Source organism: Urocampus carinirostris, chromosome 12 (assembly GCF_059441175.1).
Source record: "Urocampus carinirostris isolate Australia breed hairy pipefish chromosome 12, RoL_Ucar_1.0, whole genome shotgun sequence".
Classification (NCBI taxonomy): domain Eukaryota; kingdom Metazoa; phylum Chordata; class Actinopteri; order Syngnathiformes; family Syngnathidae; genus Urocampus; species Urocampus carinirostris.
In genome coordinates, this window is record NC_142360.1 from 5,672,031 (window position 1) to 5,689,333 (window position 17,303).

At 38.9% G+C, this 17,303-nt stretch overlaps 1 protein-coding gene across 2 annotated transcripts in view; it reads right to left on the reverse strand.

Annotated features, from left to right (window-relative positions):
• Positions 1-17,303, reverse strand: part of agbl4 (AGBL carboxypeptidase 4) — a 599,711-nt gene that overhangs the window by 307,632 nt on the left and 274,776 nt on the right. For both annotated transcript variants that reach the window (XM_088349263.1, XM_088349262.1), the window contains one exon: positions 8,249-8,465. In XM_088349263.1, coding sequence (XP_088205389.1) covers positions 8,249-8,465 — 217 coding nt within the window. The remainder of the gene's footprint in view (positions 1-8,248; positions 8,466-17,303) is intronic.

The following is a 17,303-nucleotide window of genomic DNA, read 5'->3' on the forward strand; positions in this document are numbered from 1 at the left end:
TTCACCTGCAAATAGTTGGTTGATTTCCATTCATCCACTTTCTGAGTAGTTATTGACACCTGTCCCAACTATTTTGGCACGTGTTGCTGTCATCAAATTACAGAGTTGATGATTTTCTCCCAAAACAATAAAGTTTATGAGTGAAGACAATAAATATGTTGTCTTTGCTGTGCATTCATTTAAATATGGGTTGAAAAGAATTTGCAATTTACTTGGATCAATTTTTATTTGCAATTAACACACTTTCCCAACTTCATTGGAATTGAGTTTTGTATTTCATTCACATTTATTTTTGTATCACCTGAAGTAAGAAAAAAATGAATTATTTAAAAATAATTTGGTCCGTCATATTAAAACATTTAATATTTAAAAATTATTTTTTTTATATTTTATCTCATCTCATCTCATCTCATCTCATTAGCCGTACCGCTTATCCTCATTAGGGTCGCGGGGGGGCTGGAGCCCATCCCAGCCATCTCCAGGCAGTGGGCAGGGGACACCCTGAACTGGTTGCCAACCAATCGCAGGGCACACGGGGACTGACAACTCACTCGCTCATTCACACCTAGGGACAATTTGGACCGGCCAATTCACCTGAAATGCATGTTTTTGGAACGTGGGAAGAAACCGGAGTGCCCGGAGGAAACCCACGCAAGCACGAGGAGAACATACAAACTCCGCACAGGAAGTCTGGAGCTGGATTTGAACCCATGACAGGTTCCCATGACATGAACTGTGCCGCACAAGCGCTAACCACTGCGCTGCCGTGCTGCCCTATATTTTATCTACTTTTCTTTATTAATTAAAAATATATTTTTTATATCATAACATTACGCATTTTCTTCTCTAAATTGACTTTTTGGGGTCATTTTCTTGAAACCTTTTTATGCTCATAGTTTTTACTTAATTCAAGTATGGTTTTTATGTTTTTTATTTTTAAACAAGGTAAACAAAACGCAGTTTTTAATGGTTTAAATATTTTTTTCAACAAAAAGGATGAGAGCACTTTATAACCTGATGCATGTAAAGATACATTTTAATAAAAAAATATTATTTTTTCTCATTTAAAGTATTATTTTTTTCTGAAAAACAATTTGAAATATAGTAGAAACAAAGGAAAAACAAGACCTAAACAGGTGAACGTATTTTACCAGAATTAAGATATGAAAATAAAGCAAAATAAGAAATGTGACTTATTTTGGGCTTTTAATTGAGACGCACAGACACGATTCAGTGAAAATCCAAAAGGGCAACGGCAGCATCTGAATACAATTTTCAAGTCCGTCTTCTCGATTATCGATCGGTTTTCTCTTTTTATCATCCCGAGCGAAACAACAAAGGCCATTCCGATAACGGCGGAGTTGAGTCACTCTGCAAGAATTTTCTCAGCCTTTGATGAATTTTCCTCACATGAACTTAGCACAAAAAAAAGATTGATGAGGCCGCTGAAGCTTTATGACCCAGTAAAGCCTCCGCGTTGCTATACGGACATAAACAACTCAAACTGTAGTCGGCAATGAACATCGCAAAGAAATTTGGAACTTTAGTGGATAGAAATGTTTCATTGTTGGGAAGGAATTTAATTTGGTTTATATTATATCGTGTTATACATATTATATTTACCCCATGATAGATTTTTTAGGACCTATAAGCCACAAAACAACATTTTCCCCCATATACAGTAAATTGTTTTGTTTTGTTTTGGGTCAAGTCAAGTCAAGTCATATTCATTTGTGTAGCCCTTTATCCCAAAAAAGTCTCAAAGGCCTGTACAGAGCACAATAACAACAACAAAATAACTAGTAAAATAAAACATCAATTATATAAAAATTTTTTGGAGGAACGGAAATATGTTAAGCAAAATATGGAAAAACCAAATGTGTAACTTGTTTTACATAGAATCCAAATGCCAAATATAATTATATAAATGGTAATAATATTGTAATGTAAAGTTCATACTCAGGTAAAAAAAAAAATATTTGAAGCTAGATAGCAAGCTAAAATAGTAAAAACAGATGAAATGTTGTCTTGATAGCACGCATAAAATGTAAAAAGCTCGGTAGATAGCTTGCTTGATAGTTAAACATGTATGAAGATAGCTAGCTAAACAGCTAAACAAGTAGCCAGATAGCTAGCTAAAAAACCTGCACATTTTTTTGCTCATTCGCTTTACGAAACCCAATTACTGGATTAAAGTTTTTTGTACCACTAGGAGGCAGTAAATATTACACACGGTCCCTTAAAAGACTAACGCTGCTCCAAATTTGACAATATTCTATTTATGTATTTTTAGTTTTAAAACACTGATAGCAAGGGGACTGATATTTATTTACAGTAAAGGGTAAATATTCCTTTAACAAATGTAATTATTATTTAAAAAAATCATATATTATTACCGTCTTTGTATTTTTGTGTATTAGTGTATGTAAGAATTTATTGTCATACTTATTGGTAAATTTAAAAATCTATAAATCTTGAGTATCAATAACATTATTTTGGGGAATTATATTTATCACCCTTTAATTAAGTGTAGCACTGTGTAACTACAAAATCCCTTTTTTCACATCATATGTCATCTACTAGGTATACGCGGTTTTATTTTATCTCTTATTTCCAAAGATTACTGATGTGAATCACCTGCGCCTGCCCCTTTTGCACCAACTGCCTCGGACTCTGATTGGGTCCCTGTCCCTATTTATACCCTCTCCTATCTGTCCCCTTTAGTCAGTCCGACGGCGAACCTCAGTTAACATTGGCAAGCCTTTTTCGACCCTGACTCCCACCTGTTTTTTGCTCCTGTCTGTCCCCCGGCTTCGACCCGTTTTTGATCCTGATCACATCTACTCTCCCGTCCCGGCTTTCGACCTCTTTTTGTACCCGACCACATCCACTCTCCTTTCCTGGCTTATGACTCGCTTCCAACCCCGACCACGTTTTTGCTCCCCTGCCCCGGCTACTGACCCGTTTTCCGTTCCTGACACCGCCATCGCTCGCCACCAAAGATCCACTTTAGCGTTGTAAAAGCTGATCATATTTAGTTAATTGTGTATTTCTCTGTCTTCTATGTTACAAATAATCCTGATGAGCTTGACTTATATTACAACTCGTTTTGTACTATTTTTGAACTGAAAGATATATATGACGTCCTTGGTTATTCCTACGCATGTGCGAACTTTGAACCGTAGACGTATGTGTGACGTCATTGATACTTTCTGCGCATGTGCACGCTTTTGAACAAAACCCGACTGCAGCGCGGGAAACTTGTGAGACTTTTGTATTAGTCTACCCACTGCGCAGTGAATAAATTCTAAAACTACATTTGCCTCTCTTACTGATCACTTCAGTTTTAACCTATTACGAAAATATTATCCCTAACAGCGTTCAGAGCGACTTGCCTCCTGCGCCTAGCGAACACCGGATCGTGGGCGCAGCCCTTCCTCTTTCCTTGAATAAAAACGCAATTGGTTCCTGTTTCAGTTCTGGTCCTGACATTGAAAATATCAATCCAAATTATTATTATTATTATTATTATTATTATTATTATTATTATTTGAGATTATATTTGCCCCAGCAGCACGGCGGCACAGTGGTAAGCGCATGTGCGGCAAAGTTCTAAGGTCTTGGGAACCTCCTGTTTGGGTTCAAATCCAGCAACCGGACTTCCTGTGCGGAGTTTGTATGTTCTCCCCGTGCTTGCGTGGGTTTCCTCCGGGCACTCCGGTTTCCTCCCACATTCCAAAGACATGCATTTCAGGTGGATTGGCCAGTCCAAATTGTCCCTGGGAGTGAATGAGCGAGCGAGTTGTCTGTCCCTGTGTGCCCTGCGATTGGCTGGCAACCAGTTCAGGGTGTCCCCTGCCCACTGCCCGATGATCGCTGGGATGGGCTCCAGCACCCCCGCGACCCTACTGAGGATGAGCGGTGCAGCTAATAAGATGATATGAGATATTTGCCCCATTAGTTACTTTTAGCACTTTCTAGCAACAAAATCCTTTATATTTAATATCCAATGTTTATATTTGCCGTAATTCATCTACCTGATACACGGTTTGTTGAATTATTCACATATTCATGTATTTGTTTATTTATTTATTCATTTAGGGGGGCAATATCAAATGGTCTAATTTATGTGTTGACCTTTTGCACACACATGACCTAACCACGTGACGACACCATGACGGATGGGAGTAGCTCGTAATGAATAGTGGACGAGGGCAGTGAACAGTACACAAAAAAAAAAAAAACAACAAAACAGCTATACTATTCAACAACATTGGCAATGACTAGTCAATTGAATATCGTGCAGCTGTCAGATGAGGTGGCTCACCTTGTCAGAAATGTAAAAAATGCTTTTTAGAGTAACAGGGGCTAGCATTAGCAATGCTAGCTAGCGAGCGATACAGTTCTACTCCTGACATATTAACACATTCAAATAAATCGTCCACTCTGCCTGACTTCAGTCCCCAATAGCTGTACAACTATATTGTAAATTGAGTATCCCCATACACCTGTGCTGATCAATAAGCTGATAAAAGTCTGGATGCTTACCGGTTCTTCGTAGCTGGTATGCGTTACTGTGCTTCGTTTGGCCGACAAATACATACCCAGTGTTCAATCATAAGTATCATTAATATAATAAAATCTTGGAATTAAATTTGCCCCATATACATAGTTTTAATACTTCTTAGTCACATTTTACAGACAGTTCTTTTTTTGGCATAATTTATCTACTATTGATACACTGATTTTTCTTTATCTTTATTTTTTGGGACCAATACTGATGATTAGTAAGCAAGCATGCTGATGTTCATTTACAGTAAAAGGAAAATATTTCTGTCAGCATTTTTAGTAGTGCAATGCTGAATTTCAGCCAGAGACAGGACATGATAACTGTTGTAATCCCACAAACGACAACAAATACAAAGTTAGCTGGGATATACTCAGAGTGACAGAAAAGAGCGGATAGCTGGAATTGGTCAGAGCTAGTCTCGGTTGCTAATTTTAGTCGCTAACGAGAAAAGCTACAATTAAAAAATATATTTTTATATATATACATTATATATCATATTTTCATAGTAGTAGTAGTAGTAGTAGTAGTAGTAGTAGTAGCAGTAGTGCCATTAAATGCTACAGCTTTTATGTTGCTTCAAATCAAGAGTTAAAATTCGAAACCAGAGTTAAACATGAGTTAAACCAGTGGTGGCCTTCTCTGCTAGCCTAAAAAAATATCTAAATCATGTCATGTTAATCAAACTTTTCCAATTATTACTTATTAAACCCTTAACCATTCCGAAATGTACAAATTACAGAAACATCACAATCGGTCTGAAACAAGATACCCGAAAACTATAAAGCCGGGAACGTTTACTAATAAGTCCCCTGATAGTCAGCTCATGAGATTATCCTTTGCAAATATGGAGTTGTTACATCCAGGACACTTCCTTCTTTCAATTTGTCTGTTTCACCACATTGTTTCCGTTTGAAAATACACAGACTCTTAAAATTATTTCCAATATGGCCGTTAGCTTCTGACCTTTTAATTGGCACCACTCTCGCCTAATAGCAGCCTTTTTTCACAGTCCACACCACACATTAGCGTATAAAGGCCCTTATTAATAAAACAGAAATCGCCTCCTTTAGCTCAAAATATCTTTAGCCAGTCTTAAGCAATTCCAATAATGATTGGCACATTGATTGGCCAATGGAATTCAGAAAAGAACACTATGGAGATGTTTGGAAGGTTTTTAGATAACACTCTGAAATAAACGTGCATAACACCACTTGTGATTCATTTTACGCACCATTATTACGCGCAAGTGTGCACAAACATTGATTGACTTCTGGAAAGAGAAGTCAAACATTAACAACTCTTAGAAAATGTCTAAAAATTGGCTAAAGTAAAATACAACGTTGCAAAGGTTTTAGGGCTGTAAACTGGTCTTCTCCAAATGGCCACTTTTGAAAACACTTTGGTGTAAAACATAATGTTTAGTTTTTCAAATTGTGGTCAAATTTGATTTAGGACTAGGTGGGGCTTCATGGTATTGTCCCAAGTGTTTTCTAGCTAAGATACTCATGCTATACTCTTTTGCAGACACGTGATTGCAAAAACAAAAACAAAAAAACGGAAGAATAAAAACCCACTATTTACTCAATGTTAGTAGCACTTGCAGTGATTATTTGGGACAGAACTTCGGAGTTTTACCTTTAAAAAAAGACCAAAACCATCCATATTCTCCATACTGTTCTAGAACAGCATTTAATTACTTTGGGTGTATCTTGGATTAGAATTTTAGGCGAACATCACGGGAGTGTTAAGTGGTTAAACAATTTCAAATTGTCCGTCAACTTACTTTCATTGCCTTTCCCCTGGTCACACTACTTCCAGATGTGTGCTTTCATATTTAAGCATTTGCCAAATTACAGCCATAACATGGTGCCAGGCTCAGAAATCTACCTAGAGGCCTTCATAATTAGTTCTGTACGTCCTGAGGCATAACATAAACGACGGTAAAGCTGTCGATTTAGCCAATCACATTCCGCCTTGGCAAGCCCGTGCCTGCTAGCAGGCCATGGCAATGTCACCAGCCTCACAAACTATGATCTGCATGTTGGTTTAAGATCAGGAGATAGTGTAATTGTAACCTGTGCAGTCTTTTGAGACATTTTGTGATGAGAGGTGTCACAAATAAATGTGACTTGACTTAGCTTGGGGGCAGTAACGGAAGTATTACAACAAAAAAGTGAAGAAAAGAAAATCCCTGTAGCCTCTACTTTAGAGACCAGAACAAGAGGAGGACCCAGATGCGTAACATTTTCACACAAGCTTTAATTCACGGGAATGGGGCAGTCATGCGCGGGCGGAAGAAGTAGGACAGAAGTCCGGCGTGGAAAAACAGGAAGCCAGAGCCCGACGAGATAGATACCAGATACACGAGTAGATACCGGACAGACGGGATCGATACTGGACAGGACGGGACAGGCAGGATCGATACCAGATACTGGAGACTGTTGTCAAATATCAAACAGAATGAGACAGACGGGATCGATACCGGATACTGGAGACTGGAGTCAGATATCAGACAGGACGAGACAGACGGGATCGATACCGGATACTGGAGACTGTCGCATGATATCGGACAGGATGAGACAGGCGGAATCGATACCGTATACCAGACACTGTAGCAAGATATCAGACAGGAAGAGACAGACGGGATCGATACCAGACACAGGAGACTGGAGTCAGATATCAGACAGGACGAGACGGACGGGGTCGATACCAGAAACTGGGGACTGGAGTCAGATATCCAACAGGATGATATAGACAGGATAGATACCGGACAGGATACACAAGCAGGATACCGGACACTCAACACACATCTCTTGCGGGTGCAGAGGTTCGTTGACGGACCGACAAACGGCGATTGAGAGCACCGAGCCCAAACAGGAAGGAAGCCAACCAGGCAAAGGGCCGCAGCCGGCGCCAAACGGGCAAAGTGAGGGCAACGGGCAACTGCGACACTACTTCTGTATAATGGACTTTTCCTCCCTTAATTGAATAAAAACCTATGCCAGAAATACAACACAAGTATGGAAGCCCAAGAGGGCCATAATTCAATCAATAAAATGTAAATGGTCAAAATGTCATGTGGCAAACCAGGCTTCGCAAAACAGCACATGCCAAAACAGAGTTCAGAAATACAAAAGAGCATTAGACAAAATGTTGTTTTGAAATAAAAACAACCTTTGTTGAAAAAACGTTTTTTTTAAGAAAGTAGAACGATGCTAATTATGCAAAATGTAATCATGAAAAGGGTTTAAGTAAACTATTTTGCTTAATACCTTTTATTTCAAAAGGTTGCTTTTATTATTTGAATGTTTCTTTTAAGAATGTTTTTATAAAATGAATGTTAATTTTATTAAATGAATTATGTCACTCTTGGGCTTCCATAGAGGACAGGCTCAACTTTCAGGATTAGCTTCAATGATGGTAGATTCTAAAAGGAAATGTAATGATGTATAATCTGAGAGTAATTGAAATCTTCTTGAGGAAAGTAAGGAGGCTGGATTTTGCGCACAAATCCAAAATATTTTTGGTGAATAAAATGTGGCTATATTCCTCAATAATATTGCAATTTTTTTAATACTTTTTATATGTGCAGTAAATGTTTTACACCCATGAACTAGTTATTGGGGGTCGGATCGATTCAGACATAGCACTATGGACCGTGTGTCTGTTTCGGCTTACCACACTGAGTCCCAGCTGCTCTCTCTGCAGGTAGGGAAGGTTCCTGCGCTCTAGGCTGGCCAAATAATGCTGCAGACGTGAATATGTGTAAGGGTAACAGTATGCAAACTGGTAGACGTCGTCTTCCCGGTCGAAGCAGAAAGCGAACGACATCACGTAATTGCGACGGTGGTCCGGGCAGCGGTAGTAGTACACGTTTTTGGCTGGGAGCCTTTGCCTGTAAGAAAGACGAAATCAATAATAACAACTGTTATTATGTTATTACTCTGTAAATACTATGCTGATAAAATTGTATTACTATGCTGTGACTATTACAGGGTCCGTACATCTTTTTGATGGACAAATTCAAGCACTTTGTAAGGACTTTGACATTTTCCAGATTCTCCAGTACCATTAAAAGAAGAAATCCGGTGTGAATTATGTAGTTTGTAGATCCACAAGTATATTGGTAATTTATGTGATTTTTTATCTTGCAGGTGCATTTATAAAGATAAAGCATTTTTAGATTTTGAGTAAATTGTAAATATATTTGTGGATCGACACAATATGCAAGTACTGTAAATATTGTTGAAACAAATCGCTCCCCATATTGTCACGAGGCGGAGTGGAGTGGAAGGAGTGATCGGACCAGAACGGAGGCAGGAGGCAGGAAGGGAGAACTCAATTGCGTAACGATCCAAAAGTTTTATTTAACAAAATAAAAGTTGTCCAAATCTCTGGGACATGACGAAACAAACAGTTGATTCTTCCAACTCAACTAAACAGGACAAGGCATAACAGAACGGACAATGTTTTAAACTAAAACAGGACAAGGCAAAACAGACCGGGAGTGTGTATATGTAATGAGCCCGCACCCGCAAAGCCCACAATCCAGCCTTAAATAGCAGACACTCGATTAGTTGAACTGCTTCAGCTGGGCCCAGGGGGCGGGGCAGACCGGTCGCCAAGGCGACCATGACACATATAGGTGTTGGGTAAAAATCACAGTACTTGTACTTACAACACTATTCATCTTTTTGTACCCTTTCATACTTTTAAGTACTTATTCATATTGTTTAGTACTTGTTCATACTTCTGAATAATGTTTCTATATTTTCATACTTTTCAACGCTTGTTCATATTATTCCGAACTTTTTCATATTTTAAATTTATTTTCATTAGTGCCTTTCAATATGTTTAAATACTTTCAGTACTTTTTCATACTTTACAACACTTTTGCATATTTTTTTTCACTGATTACATATATGAAGTTAATAAATAACAGTTCTCAGTTTTCATATTTTACAGTTATTTTTAGTGTATGAGTACCTTTCAATACTTTTTGGACTTTTTAAAAACATTTTCATTCTTTTCAGTGCTTCTTATCATATTTCATGTGTCACTACTTGTTTTACCCTTTCCATGCTTTTCAGCACCTTCGAGTACAGTTTCATATGTTTTAGTTACTTTTCAGTATTTCTTATCTCTTATTTTCTACTTTACATACTTTTACACATTTTTTTACCATGCTGGAATTAGTTTGTATGTCACTGTCCATTTTTTAGGACTTTAGATTTTTTTAATGGCTCCAGTACCATTAAAAGAAAAAAAATCCGGTTAGAATCATGTATTCTGCACGCATCCACCAATAAATCTGTATTTTGTATATGCAATTTCTGATCCATCAAGACAACTGATTTTGAGATCTTAAGTACATTTCGAATATACTTGTGAATCTCAACAATAAGTGTGTAAATATTTTTGATACGAATCTCTCCCCATTTAGGTGTTGGGTAAAAAGAAGGTAATATGTAGCTTACATTTTCAGTTGCTGGAAGGTCAGCCCATTACAATTTACCACTGAAAAACACGACCTAAAGTTTTTTTCCTGCCATGTAATGAATACACTTCATAGTGCTTTGTTTAGGTACAGCTTGCAGCTGTCATCTTCAGCGCAAACCGAAGGGGATGAAGACACTTCATAGGAAAGTGCCATACAAACTAATGCTGGCTGCAGTTAATAATGAGGGAAGAAGAAATGCAATGGCAAAGCGAAGCCACCAGAGAGCAGTGTTGGTGTCATCTTTGAGCAAAGTTGTTGGGAAACATGGAACAAGTTCAAGCACTTCACCCAAAATGCAAGCACTTTTAGATTCTCGAATACAGAGCATCAAAATTCAAGCTTTTTCAAGGATCTCAAGGACCCGTACGAACCCTACTAATAGGAGCGAGGCCCAGAAACTAAAAACAGCGGTGACGATAAATCTCATGTGAAATCAAAGATAATTTAAAAAAGTTATCGGAAATGCCATCAACAGTTGATGTCGGCTTTCATGTTAGAAAAAGCTCAACCACCACATGTTTATTCGTGCTTAGCAGGTTCACAATTAAAACCTTTATACTTCATTTATTTTTAGAACCTGTCATGATTAACGATATGCATCACCTGTGCCCGCTCCTTTGGCGCCAACTGCCTCGGACTCTGATTGGCTCTCTGTCCCTATTCAAACCCACTCATATCTGTCCCATTTGGTCAGTCCGTCTGCGAACCACAGTTTACAATAGGCAAGCCTTTTTCGACACTGACTCTCAACTGTTTTTGCTCCTGTCTTTTCCCCGGCTTCGACCCATTTACTCTCCTCTCCTGGCTTACGACTCGTTTCCGACCCTGACCACGTTTTTGCTCTCCTATCCCGGCTACTGACCTGTTGTTCTGTTCCAGACACCGCCATCGCTCGCCATAGAAGTCCCACTTCCGCGGTCAGAGCGACCTACTTCCAGCGCACAGTGATCACCGGATTATGGGTGCAACCCTTTCCTTTCTTCCAATAAAACTGAGAGAAACGTAGAGCAAGTGGGTCCTGTCTCCGTTCTGGTCCTGACAAGAACCATTTTTTTTACCGTCTCAAGACTTAGATTAAGGAAAAAAATACTAAAACAATCTTTAAAATAGCTGAAGTGACTGAATTAATTATAGGTATATATACATATAAATAAATCTATAAATATATATATATATATATATATATGTATATATATATATATATATATATATATATATATATATATATATATATATATATATATATATATATATATATAAGGGCAGGATTTCTACTACAACCTAGTGTCTATCAGTCTATCAGTCCTGAAATGAGTTCGATTTGTATTGTATTTTGCAGAAGTCACTATCTGAATTCGTCAAGACCAGAACAGAGACAGGACCCACTTGCGTAAGTTTCTCTCAGTTTTATTGCGAAAAAGGGAAAGGATTTCACACATGTTTCGATGATCGCTGGTCGCGGGGAGCATGTTTCTCTGAACGCGGAAGTGGTACTTCCGTAGCGAGCGATGGTGGTGTAGCGAGCGGGAAATAACAGGTCAGTAGCCGGGACAGGAGAGCAAAAAACGTGGTTGAGATCAGTAACGGGTCGAAGTCGGGAAACAGACCGGAGCCAAAACAGAAGTAAATCAGGGTCGAAAAGCTTGCCTAGTGTAAACTGAGGTTTGCAGACGGACTGACAACAGGTGACAGAAAGGCGGGGGTTTAAATATTGACAGGGAGCCAATCAGAGTCCGAGGCAGTTGGCGCCAAAGGAGCGGGCACAGGTGCCTCGCCTCAGTAATGATGACAGAATTAGTCTACTATAAAAGGGCATCTCCACCACCACCTAGTTTCTACATGCGTCTCTAAAACCTTCATACTATCTTTTTACTTCTGAATCATGTGCTATTTTTTGAATTGTGGAGCCGTTAGATAATTTTATGATTAAGGACTATACAAATAAACATGACTTGACTTAAATTGTACTGCTTCCCTAAAGATTTTTCTGTAGCACTTTCACTATCTAACACTTATTTCTTAAAAAAACAAAGGCAGGATCTTTACCACCACCGACTGCCTATCTGTGCTCGACGTGTTTACACTCGTTACCTTCGCACTCAATCTTCTCAGTCCCGAATTGTGTTTTATTTTTTCGCCGCTTTTCTCTGAATATCCTGTCACTATCGGAGAGGTTGCCACGGTAAAAAGTCCAGGCGGGGAAAAGGCAAAGGGATAAAAGGAGGACAGAGATGACTGATTGATGGGTTTGGGGCTGTTCAGATGGGAAGAGAAGGTGCGAGCAGGAGATAAGCGAGTGGGGAGATGGCAGATTCGGGCTTGATACGAGGAAACGGGCCCGCCTGTAGTGAGCGAGCGTCCCTGGAACCGGTTGAGATGAAGATGGGTTTGTGATAGGAACGCGAAGGGAGGGAGATTCTGACAATCGACAAACAGGACAGACCGCTCAGCGCTAACTCTCTGAACTTCTCCGTCTGAGTCGGCCGGGGGGAGGCGGTTTGATGTGTTTGTTGGAGCGCATAATGTATCGGAATCGGTGACGGATAAAAAGCCGTCTTCTTCCAGGTGGGGATAAGGGTTGGCATCGCTTGTTCTTGTAATCCTTTCCTCCTGTCAAAGGCTGTGACCAAAATCAACAAACTAAGGTTTGTCTTTTGGTACCTGTCCTCCATTTTTTTGCATCGAGTACTCCGAAGGGATGCAACAGATCGGTGGTTTCAGTAGTTTTTGTGCGTATAAACAAACTCAAAACATGAACTGTTTACGCCAACAAAAACACAAAACAAAAATTAAAATCAAATAATAAATAATATCCACTATTTAATAGACATTCAGAGTTCGAATATCAAAATACCATAGGAAAAAAAAAACATTTTTCAATTAATGTTGAGAAAAACAAGATTTCTCATTCAATCCCAGACGTTACTCTCAAATGGGAAGTGAGGGTGCCAGCAAATTTTTGCCATTATCACTCATTTTTGAAGGCCTAGGGTAAATGTTGTTCTTTATCTACCGTATATACATATAGTACAGATACAAGAAAAGCATTCATCCCATATCTTTCATTAGAAAAACGTTTGCTAGTGTCATGATTACCGATGTGAATCACCTGCGCCCGCTCATTTGGCGCCAACCGCTGCGGCTTCTGATTGGCTTTCTGTCCCTATTTAAACCCAATCATGTCATTCCCCTATGGTCAGTCTGGCTGCGAACCTCTGTTTATACAAGGCAAGCCTTTTCGACCCTGACTCCCGCCTGTCCCGTTTTTGCTCCTGTCTCTGTCTCTGGCTACAACCGGTTTTGATCCCGACCATGTCTGCTCTCCCGTCCTGGCTTACGACCGAATTTTGATCCGGACTACGTCTACTCTTCCGTCCTGGCTTATGACTTATTTTTGACCCCGACCAGTTTTTGCTCACCCTGTCCCGGCGACCGACCTGTTTTTCCGTCCCTGACACCGCCATCGCTCGCAAAAAGAACCTAATAGTAAAAAATACAGTTCAATTAAAGGTGGATTGTGTCATTAGAGGTATCCCTAAAATGTAAAAAAATAAATTGTTTCTCGATAAGTATGAGGTAAAAATGCACAATTTAGTTTTAAGAACACTTTTGTTTTATTTTCCGCAGCACCTATCTACCTTTATCTTATTTTTATCAAAGCTGTTCGGTGTGGAATACATTAGGTTCGAGGAATGGGGGATTGGGGACTCTTGGAAAGTGATATCATGCTCGTCCCCGCAGGATGTTTTTTTATATATAGTTGTCAGTGTAGCATGAAAAGTAAGAAAATGCCTGCTTCTAGTAGGGTCCAAACTCCAACCCCAAACCTGAGAAAGCTCAACAAAGAAGAGTTTAGTCGAGCATATCTAAAAAATGCACGTACTTGCATGAACATCATGACTAAGCTGAGGCTGCGATCATGCCTCTAAACCATGAGATGGCAGCAGAAGGTAACTTAGTTCCAAAATCCGTACAGCTCCTTTAAACAAAATGTTTTCCAATTAGCAGAAAAATCACACAAAAATGTGTGATTTCTGGATTTTTCTTTTTAGTTTATCCTTCTCTCAGTGAATATGCACCTACGATGAAAATTTCAGACCACTCCATGATTTCTAAGAGGGAGAAAGAGCAAAATAGCAGGGTGTTCAAATACTTATTTTTTTCACTGTATGTATAGCACTGTACTATAGGAAAAGGACCACTCCACACCCAACATAACGTTACAACAAAAACACAGACACCAAAAAATGGGTAAAAATAAATAGAATAAAAAATAAAATGAAATATAAAATATGAAAGCACCCTCCCAAAACGCTTCAATAGATGTACAGGAACGTTTGTTATTATTGTATTAGTGCTATTGTTAAATTGTTTAAAATTAATGTTATTATTGTAATTAGAGGTAAAATTATTAAGTATTACGAATGCGTGTTTTTAAATTTTTTCTCCTTTATTTGTTTACCATTTTTCTTTTTTTATTATTTATGTCAAGTTTTTTGTTTTTATTATTTTTTAGCATTATTTCTTAGGTCAACTTTTCCAGCAGTCGTCTGGAGAATTTTACTTTCCTGCAAGGACAACGGACGTCGAAAAGGGGATAGGGTGGTAGTGGTGGGTACATCTATTGAAACGTGATCAAAAGCCATTTTCTTTACACATCTCGGCACCCATTCTAAAAAGCGCACTCTCAATTTTCAACTCCTTGCACGCGACCTTGCCGACGACTGAAAAAGTCCCGACTATCGATTTTAATTACCGTGCCTTGTCGTGGCGTTAAAAAAAAGCTCTTTGACTCCATATGGAAAGCTCTTGCCCATAAGGCGCGAGGAGGTTGGGCGGCTTTAGATAAACACAGCCGCAAACGCAAATGTAAAAATTGGAGGAAAAAAAAAAAGAGAAAAATGAAAAAGCTTGAAGAAAACACTTCAATCTAGGAATGGCTGTTTTATGGAGGGGGTGGCTAGCAATTTATTTTATCTAAATGCTAACTTTCTCCAGGCGTGGTACTGTGTCGCCGCCCCAAAAGAGAAATACGATGAAGAAAAACAAAAGTCCAGACGATAAAAAACTCATAGATAATTTTATAATTCAAGGGCGCGGAGCTGGTTTAACTTCCTGATGAGTAAAATAGAGTAAAAGGTACTAAACTGATTACAGTATGTGATCATCCAACATTTCACGAACCAATCACACCAAAATAAACAATCTTTTTTTCAAAATGACACAACGTAATGTCAAGAACAGAACAGAGACAGGACCCACTTGCGTAAGTTTCTCTCAGTTTTATTAGGAATAAGGGAAAGGTTGGCACACAAGATCCGGTGATCCCTGGTCGCGGGGAGCAGATTGCCGTGTATGCGGAAGTGTTATTTTCGTGGCGAGCGATGGCGGTTCGGGAGCGGAAAAAACAGGTTAGTAGCCGGGAGAAGGGAGCAAAAAAACGTGGTCAATATCAGGAAATGGGTCGAAATCGGGAAACAGAAAGGAGCAAAAACAGGAGTGAGTCAGGGTTGAAAAGCTTACCTCGCGTAAACTGAGGTTTGCAGACGGACTGACAACAGGTGACAGAAAGAAGGGGGTTTAAATAGTGAGAGGGAGCCAATCAGAGTCCGAGGCAGTTGGCGCCAAAGGAGCGGGCACAGGTGCCTCGCATCAGTAATCATGACAAGTAATGCTGAGCTAGCTTGCATACTAGCAATTGATATTCTTGAGAATGTACCAAACCCACTAAATCAATGGAACATTGGTCTTTTTAAAATGTTAATTATTAAACACATCTCATCAAAATAAAACACTTTTGTCACCAAAAGACAAAATGTTAATCAATCTTAGGTATTACCGTTAAAATTTACATTCTTAAAGTTAAGTTTTAAGCTTATTATAGCAAGGGAAGATTGATCATTTTTAAAAAGTTCAAATAACAAACACATCTCACCAAAACAAACAATCTTTGTCATCAACAACTCCACAAAGTGAGCGAAGTCATGCTGAGCCAGCTGTGTATTAGCATAACAATTTGCATTCTTAAAGAAAAAAGTACTAATATGATTATAGCAATGGGACATTTATCTTATTCAAATGCCCAAAAACATAAACAGACACATATTTAAAAAAAAAACAATTTTTGCCACAAAGTAATTTTGAGTTAGCTTGCATATTAACATAACAATTTGCATTCCTAAAGTATCAAGTCTTAAATAAATTACAGCAAGGAACATCTATCTTTTTTCGATGTCAAACAGAAGCATCCTTAAATAAGCAATCTTTGCCACAAAATGACACGAAGTAGTGCTGAGCTAGCTTGCGTATTAGCGGAATAATTTACATTTTTTTTTAGGTTAAAAGTACTAAACAGATTCTAGCAAGGCAAAATTTTATCTTTTTAAATTCAAATAACAGACACATTTACCAGAATAAACAATCTTTGTCATCAACAACTCCAAAAAAGTGACACAAAGTCCTGCTGAGCTTGCATATTAGCATAACAATTTGCATCCTTAAAGTAAAAAGTACTGAACTAATTACAGCCAGGGAACAATTACCTATTCTAAAATGTCAAAGAACGGAATCACCTCTGTCATGATTACTCATTACACTGACCTGTGCCCGCCCGTTTGGCGCCAGCTGCTGCTGGTTACCTGATTGGTACCCCGTATTATTTAAGCTCAGTCCTTTCACGCGCCTGTTGTCAGTCTGTCGGCGAACCTGTTTTCACAAGGCAAGCATTTTTGACTCTGACTCCCGTCAGTCTTGTTTTGTCAGCCGTTTTCCAGTCGTCCGCTCCTGATTTCCCCGTTTGTCTTCTGCCACGACCCGTTTTTTGACCCTGACCACGTTTTGATCTCCTGTCCCGGGTAACGACCTGTTTTTCCGTCTAACTACGATCTCCCGCTCCGAAAGATCCACTTCCACATTCGGAACACGCTCCGATCCCGTGAGCGGCTTGCTTCCCGCGTCCAGCGAGCACTGGATCGCTGGCGCTGCCTTTCCTCTATTTTTTAATAAATTTGTTAATATCGTCAAGCATTTGGGTCCTACTTCTGTTCTTGTCGTGACAATCTCACCAAAATAAACAATTTCTTGTCACAAAATGATGCAAAGACATGCTGAGCGTTCTCGCGTATTAGCATAACAATTTACTATAAATAGTACAAAAATGATTATCGCAACTAAACATCTATTCATTTTAAATGCCCAAAATCGGACACATCTCAACAAATAACCAATCTTTGT